The 8,408-nt window shown below is 40.7% G+C and overlaps 1 protein-coding gene across 4 annotated transcripts in view; it reads right to left on the bottom strand.

The window, feature by feature from the left end:
- Positions 1-2: 2 nt before the first annotated feature.
- ICE2 (interactor of little elongation complex ELL subunit 2) overlaps positions 3-8,408 on the bottom strand; it is a 35,643-nt gene continuing 27,237 nt past the window's right edge. For 2 of the 4 annotated variants that reach the window (XR_006179778.1, XR_006179780.1), the window contains exons 16-18: positions 7,935-7,992; positions 814-890; positions 210-334 (exon numbers count right to left, since the gene is read on the bottom strand). Coding sequence is in view for 1 of the 4 variants with exons in the window: in XM_042875563.1 (XP_042731497.1) it covers positions 7,936-7,992 (57 nt within the window). In the remaining 3 variants the exon portion in view is untranslated. Of the gene's footprint in view, positions 27-126; positions 190-209; positions 335-813; positions 891-7,321; positions 7,548-7,934; positions 7,993-8,408 lie in introns of those variants that run through there. The other 2 variants (XR_006179779.1, XM_042875563.1) reach the window with 2 other exon arrangements.

The raw sequence follows: 8,408 nt of genomic DNA, 5'->3' as shown, positions 1-8,408 counted from the left end.
CAGCAGCCTGTCTGAACTTCCACAAGCTTCAGTGATCAAAAACAAAAAACAAACAGTAAGGGAAAAGAGTAACTGCATTTACAGTTATGAATATATGCACATTGTGTTAATATCATAATAAATTACCTGAATTGGTCTCTGCTTGTGTAGATCAACCGACATCAGAGGCACTTGTACCAGCTGGGGAATCTAAGCAGTATGAATTGCAGAAAAGACATCAGCGTTTCTGGCAGACAACCAACCATCTCCTAACACCAAAGGCTGGCGCTCCTGCCCCTGGAAATACTACACATTCCTCTCTTCTTTGTGGAAAACACTCTGCAAAACCAGTTAGCTGAAAAGAAGGCAACAGTCAAACTGCACAAATAGGAAAGACCTGTTATCTGCCAAAAAGGGAAAGGAAATTAATTCAATGGGAGAACAGCAGCCAAGTGCCTGAATCACTTTTTAAAATGAGGTATTAGCTTGTAAGTCACACGGGTTATTTCTGAAGATTTACCTCAAAGCTTGGAGGGTAAATCACAATGGGTTCTGATCCACAGCCACTGCTCCTCAGCACTATTGGTGTAACTGCAGTTAGCGTTAGGCTGGATGGAGGGTTGGGACAAGGACTGCACTTATCACAAGCCCAGATATTTAACTCGAAGAGACAAGCTGCAACTAGCCTGTAAGTTAGGCAGTGCCAGGAAAGGTTTTTACTTGTTTTTCCATTGCTTAGTTCCTACAACCCCTTAAAATTTTTGCACAGAAAGTGATTTTTTAACCTGCTTTTTAATCTACTTTAATTTTTTAATCTACTTCAGCTCCAATTACCTGTTTGTGATCTCTGGCTTCCTGTGTGCTGACCACAGAAGAGAGAGCACTTCTGTTGACTGCAGCTCCCCAGAGACCTGAGAATGGAAAAACAACTGTGACTGTGCTAATTCTCATTCTTCCTTTCCGACAGCCGACTGTGACTGTTCATCCTATGGACACGTCCATCCTTTTAGTCTCAAGTGACATTTACACTGCTAACTTTCCAATTATTTTGTTACTACTAAATATTGTTTGACAACTACTTTCAATTATTCTCTTCCACTCCAGTAACAACTTTGATTTTTCTTGTCATTACCTGACGTAACACTACTGGAGAATCGATGTGTCTAACCTGAATGTTAAGCTCCCCTCTGATCCAACATTTATTTTTGCAACAGCATGAACACAAACGGGGTCAATCGCTCTGAAAAGATTTTTCTCTCACTCGTGTCTGCCCATGGAATGCTTGGCTCCTTCATCTACACAGATCTTGCTCACTCTCTTTCAGAATTCTTTCTACCCCCAAATGCCCCCCCCAAAAAAACCAAAAAACCAAAGCTGCATTAACACTGTAGTTATGAAGAACACAATTCTGTCAACATCTGCTGCCTACTTAAACATTTTTCTTGCATACCAAAACCTTGGGAACGGGACAAAAGGACTTTCTAGTTTAGGCGTGGCTGAACCTCTACATCCAGTATTGCTTCACTGAATGCAGTATGTTGCAAGAGGGTAATATAAATTCCATCCTGCATGATCAGGCAGACCTCTGGGTATTATTTTTGTATCTTGGTTATTTGGTTTATCTTTGGAACTGCTCTGATACAAATACATGGAGATTTGTTGTGAGTGATCACAGGTTTCAAAGATAGTAAAGTATAACCTCAAAGTCATGCTAGCTGGACTCCCAGGACACTACCTTGGCAAGTTATTCAAGGTACAGCTATGGCAGACTCCTAAAGGCACACCTGAACTAAATGAGGAAAGTTCTTAACACTGGAAGTTCTGAAGTTCTTATTTTTCTCTGTGAAATGCAAAATTTTTCATTTGTGACTTCCTCTAAATCTTACCAAACTGTAACAGTGCTGTATGCTTTTGATAAGTGTGCTTAATACCAAGTTCATCATTTACCTAATAGAATACCAGAGAAATAGACATAGTTCTAGATAAATGTTCCTCTTAATATCCTAACCTTTGGGATCAATTCTGTTCTGTGCAATCTAATTCCTGCACACACAGGCATATCCCTGTACAAACATGACTTTCTACTCAGAGCTGTACTTATTGAAAGAGCTCTTAAAGAACTGGCTTTCCTTCTGGAGCGACCTTTTGTGTTGGCCAGCTCTCACCTATTTTGCTACACGTGCTCTATTAGGCAGGCAGTGTGTTTATGAGCACACCATCCAGTCAGAAACAGGAACCCTGCACTGTACGCCCCGTAGTGCTGCGGTATGGCGTGCAACCAGTCGGATCACTGCCTTACTGATCAGGTCCTGCCTTCTGACTCTCCAAGTTACTTCAACAAAAAGAAATACAGTATGTTCAGTAAATTGTATTCGGTTTATCTCCATCTGTGTAGTATGAAGTCCACACTAAACAAGGTTACATCAACTGTCTTATAAAGCATGTCTTTTAGAAATATTTTTAGCTGAAGAAGTGCCAGTTATATCCTACAGTTCCTACTGAACTCTAAGGGTTTTACCCGTAGCACTAGAACCTGACAGCAACTAGCTTCCATGGCTAGTGAAACGCTGACCTCTCCCCCCAGTTTCTTAAAGAAGTCTCCATCTCCTGATACTCTGTTATCACTGCACTTGTCTTCAGCTACTTCTCTACTCCTTATACATGCAACTTCACTTTCAGCTGCTCATAGACTGAACTCTAATCTCTTTCCAGAGATCTTCTTCATCACCAATGGAAATATCACACCCATCCTCATTAATCTCACATCTCAGTGGACGCCTTTGGGTAGCAAGGAGTTTGCCTCCACAAGGAAATGATGCCTGGGTGATGTGGGATCTGCATTAAGGCAAGGGAGAACCAAAGTAAAATATCAGCTAGGACTACAACCACAGGACTTGGTCAGAAAGAAGCTCCTTTAACTACACCCAGAAGTTAATAAAAGCTGCCTCACAAGGCATACGTACAGGCTAATGAAAGTCCCTATCAAAAACAAAGCCAAAACCGAAGTTTTAACACTATAGTGAAATCTCATTGCATAGCTGTCCACTGCTAACAGAAAATGAAATGGAATCATGTATGCTCCAATCAAGATGCTCAGAAGGAAGCAAAATCCTTCATTACTTTCATCTAGCTGACAAGAAAACAACACAGGCCAGCAAAAAGGCACAGCAGGCTTGTTTGCCCCATGCCTTGAAGAGCAGGCTATCACGTATTCCTTCCTTCTGTTCATCGCGCTCACTGGAGTCAGTCAGGTGAGGTAACACAGACATTCAGTGAGGAATATACATCAGGAACAAATGATAACACCTTAGAAAACCTTCTGTTCTTTAGGACACACGTAACTTCTCCAGCATACTTTCTTCATAAGCAGTCACGGTGTCTGGACCTCATTTTGACTTCCAAACTGACATGCTAATCCCTAGCATTCTGGTGTTCAAGGGTGCCTCACAGAAGCAACCATCGAGTGCTGAGTAGGAGGCACTGCCTAGACAAATACACAAACAGAAATGAAACACACTTGCCAAACTCCTTGTGCTGGTGGTATTGGCAGCATGAATAAACTCAGCATCTTTCCTGTGAATGAAACAGTCACAGAATGTACAAACAAACAGTCACTATGTGTGTAACCATGGTTCAGTGAATTTTCTCAAATCCCACGGGGATTTCGTGACTTCCTGCTTCACAGCCAACTACCTTTGCTAGGGTAAAAATCATACAGTCATGCTTTACAAAGGCTGTTGAACATAGGTCAGATGTGAAGGAAGGTTACATTACTTGTCTGATTATCACAAATACTGGCAAGCACAGTTTCATTTCCTTGGTAGTGGAGAGTTGCAATTCTACCTAAATTGATATACCAAGCTGTTCTTGGTCCTATACACATTAACGGGTTAAAAACAGCTATGAAAGGTTCAGCTTTTCCACCAATATCAGCATAACGCTGGTAGCACAAACAGGCTACCAGTACATTGCAGCAGCATTAAGAGAGATTTTGAAGCCATTTAGATGACACAGTGCATAAAATGATCACAGCTGCCAGCTCTACAATAACATTCCCCAGACTGCCAACATACTGCAAAACACTGTAGGAAATATTACTGGTGCACGTGGAGCCCCTGACATCACCTAGAACAGACCAGCAAGAATAATCACTTTGGTTTCTCTTGCCAAAGGACAGAAACAGTTATACAAGATTTTACAGCATGGGGCTTTTTCCTAGGAATAGTGATAAAAGAGTCACATATGACCAAGTCCATTCCATGCATTTTTTCATTCTAGTGACTCAGAACACAAACAGTCCCGTGGTCTCCTGACCTCTGCTGAAGTAGTGGGGAGGCTCACACCTCACTACACGCCTGAGGCTCATAGGCATAATTCTGACAGTCTCAGGAATCTGACCTAGCACCAGCTAAGCTTACTCTAAATGCCAGATTCCTGTGTCAAACTAGCAGGCTACTAACCACAAACCAAAAAAATAGCTCCTTTTTGTTTAGTATCATGCAACCTCTGAAAACAAACAGAAAAGAAGTCACTTGCAGATTAAAGATCACGTACTGAAACTGACATGCTGTTACGACAGCAATAAGGAGCACATTGATGATTTTGTGAAACAGCATTTTTTTCTTAAGCCTATGAACCCTGTTTTAGTACCAAATAACAAAAAAGTCATTACACGATCTGAACTTTATTACTTAATAAGGCTCAGCTGAAATTGTACTGGTTGGGGAAGAAAGGATGCCTTGCAACACAAAACAACGTCACATTCAAAAAATTGTCTTCATTAAATATCGCTGTCTACACAGACATCCTTTTCTGTTCTTTCAAATGGCATACACCTTTAGATCAAATGTAAGGCTAAGACGCTTGATTTCATACAAAGATGATGAGGCAGTGAAAAGGAGCAGCTGTTAAGAAACCTGTTTCTGCCAGGCAGGCTAAGACTCACATTTCCAGTTCTGAATTCTAAAAACAGCATTCCCTCCTTTCAGTGAATCAGAAATGTATTTTTAAAGCCTTGTCATTTTAGCATGAAGGAATCACAAAACAGCTGTGTTATGTGTAAGGTTTGCTTTCATACAAGCCTTCAACAAACAGTTGAGATGGACAATTCTCACTGCTGTGCCCTGCTGACTAGTTCCACAGGGAACAGTTCTATAACTCTAAAGCAGAAAAAAAGCAGCAGAGACAGCACAACTACAGATGATTTTCAAACAGGTCTTAAACACTGAAGTTTACTTGCCTGATATTGCCATCATCAAGGAAGTTGTTAACACAATAACAAGCAATCATCACAGCTCGTAAACAATAACTGAGTACAAAGCAGCCGAGGAAAGGAGCCCAAGACTAGCTGAGCCATCTGCAGAACGGAGAGACATACAGCTGATACCTGTCCCCTGGAGTTGGAGGAGGTACCAAAGAAAGCCTTCAGCTCAGTTTTGCCATGTAATGGCCAGAACTCAAAGTTTAAGCCACAGTCTGACAAGGGCACAGACTCTTAAAACACACAGAGTAACACAAAGCCACAGACATTCGTCATTTGAAAGCAAAAGAAGTGCACTGTATTTCATCTCCTCAATCTATCTCAGCTGTAAGGAAATCTGAGCCAATCAAGGGGACAGATCCAGATGATGGCACTAACTGGATGTGTTAACTATAAAATCCATCTCTTTCAGAAGCATGACAATAGTAAAATCTAAAGATCTTTGCAGAAAAATACAATTTAAAAGCAACTAAAAAGCCCAAATTTATTGTCAGGAAAGAAAAATTTGGAAACCTATCAAGAAATGACAGTGCTTCTGGTAGGACTGTGCCCTTCCTTGTAAGAAAGGCTGTGTTTTGTTTAAGAAAGAAGGAGCCTAGTTACATAAGTTCTCAGAGAAGCACCTGAGACATTATATATATATATATCCAGTCAGACTCAGAGGAGAGGAGAGACTGAAAATGGTTTAATTCCCTCTACTAGTGGAAACAGAGCCATCTTAAATGGAGGTCATCACTAAACATTCTAAAAGACTACCTCTAAACTGGCCTTAACCATCTTTTAGAGACACTCTCCTATCTAAAATACAGCAGTCAAGTAAGAAGCAGAAGTACCTGTACGAATGCTCCAGTATTTGGCACTGAACTTCACGGCATTGGGTTGATAATGACTTGGTAGCTCTCACTTGCCAGCACAGGAGTGGATGTCCTGTCCTACAGCCATGGCTCATACTTAAGGTTCCACCTGCTAGGCTACACTACAAGACACTGAAGAAACACAGTAAATGTTCTCCTAACTTTTTTTCAGTCACCCAGACATGGTGAAGGTCTCGCCAGCAATGCATGCCAAGGAAAGCAGCGCAGTGATCCTTCAGTGCACAGTGCAGATTAAGCTTGCAAGCACTTATTATGGCAGAAAAAAAAGTTTCACAATGAATAGCCCATTGCAGCTATTCGTGCTGATACGAAGAACTGCTAATGTTTCATACTGTCAGAGGTATAATCAATCAATAATCTCTAATGACTGGTAAGAATTCCTCTTCTAGACCTTCAGAACCAAATACAGACTATCTGCCAATTTAATCTAACAAAAAACACCAGGAATTTGAGAGAAACAGATTTAATATCTGCAATCTTTTCCAACGTGGAAAACTATGTTCTCAGAGGGTTTCTTCCATGTTCACCGAGGTAACTGGTGGCTCAGAGCTGTACTAGTAGATAGTCATGAGTGGAGCTCCTGAGGGGTCAACACGAGGTCTAGTACTTCCCAGTTTTCTTATAAATCATCTGGGTAGCACAAAGGAATCAGCATTCAGTGAGTCTGCAGATGACGCAGAATGGAGAGGAGAGTAACGGTGGACAGAAGAGCCACTATTCAGAGAGACTGGGGCGGCACAGCAAGGTCAGTAAGGACCGCATGGCATTTAACTCCAGCACCGTGACAAAATAAGCACAAGCAGCAGCTCTGGCTGCTCCATCAGTACTGGACTACAAGCATCTACACCAATCAGGAGAGAACTAGATGCAGAGTTTTGAAATCAGTCTAGTTCTCCAGCAGTTACAACTTCCAGTTCTGACAGACAGGACAGTACATACCCTTCATAACCAGGTAATTCATTAATTTCATAACTGCAAAGACAAAAAGCTAACAAAGAATAAATACATAAAATTGGAAGATTCTCATCCGGTAAGTAACATCTAATTTTGCACTTTGAATGCTTATCCAAAAGATATTCTCATAACACAGATGGACAAAGTAGCATTTAAAAATGAATCACAAACTGCAATACAAATATATGTAATTCATTCCAAATGCAAAGCTGAAGACTGAAACTACAAGAGAAGATGGTGGTATCTGAAAATTTGTTCCTAAACTCAGCTGATTGAGGCCATGTAAAATATCAGTACTAAGTAGCTGCAGAAGCAGAGATGTCTGCAGAATAAGATCCAGGCCTGCACACTTTCCTTCAGCTGTAGTTTCCACAGCTGTACAGTCTGTGTTAGATGTAGGAATTCATACTCTGGTGGTACCATAACAGTCAGGCTCCCGTGTTCCTTCTCTCCAAAGATGCTGTTCCTTTGGGATTAGCCTGCACAGAATCAGAGATTCATCAACTGATACACAGCACATTCTCAGACTTGATTTTTTTTTTAGACCTAACTATGTTATTTTGTTTTGTGTTTCCTTTGTTTCAAAGTTCAGATATTGGTGCACAAAATAAACATGCTACCCCTTCCTCTTTCTCCTTTTATCAAACTCCTTTAAATGGAACTTCGTTTAACACAAACTGAAGTATACCTTTGTACATTTGCCTCAAATTAAAGAGCATTTAATAACACGTTTTGCTACCAGACCCACTTCACTAGGTGGAATTCTGCTGAACTGTTACTAGAGAAAATAAGAATGTAATTTGACTTTAAATACAGAAATTGTGCTGGAGTACAAAGCTGCAATTTAGGTAAAGTAACAAACTCACATTAGATTTTAGTCCACGATGTTGCATAATCCTCCATTTTTATTTCACCAATCACGAGCTGTTGAAAAACAAGGCAATCCTTTGGGAAACAGAAATATCCAGCAGCAAGATGATCAAAGGCATATTGTTGTTTTGCTGTATCAGGCTCTCAAAGTCGAGATTTGGTTTTCATATGTTGTTAAAAGTAGCATTCCTCTTCCCATCAAACCTCATCAGGATGTGGCAGACTATAAAGGCAACTTATATTAAGAATTTCCCGCTGTTATTGCTCATGTTCAGACACAGGAAAAGGCCGTGATCTTGAGTTAGGAAGCAACAACCATTAGCAGAAACAACCTATCATTACTTTTCAAGTCCATGCAGATCTAGGGAGCATCTACACACACAAGTCACAAAACAACTGTACTATTGCATCCAAGAGCTATCCAAGTGACTGTATTTCAATCCCTCCTCACAAGGAATACCCCAAGATTT

Source organism: Lagopus leucura, unplaced genomic scaffold (assembly GCF_019238085.1).
Source record: "Lagopus leucura isolate 7727_CA_CO unplaced genomic scaffold, USGS_WTPT01 Super-Scaffold_100015, whole genome shotgun sequence".
NCBI lineage: Eukaryota > Metazoa > Chordata > Aves > Galliformes > Phasianidae > Lagopus > Lagopus leucura.
Note: the sequence above shows the minus strand (reverse complement) of the source record. Positions and strands in the feature narration are given on the sequence as shown.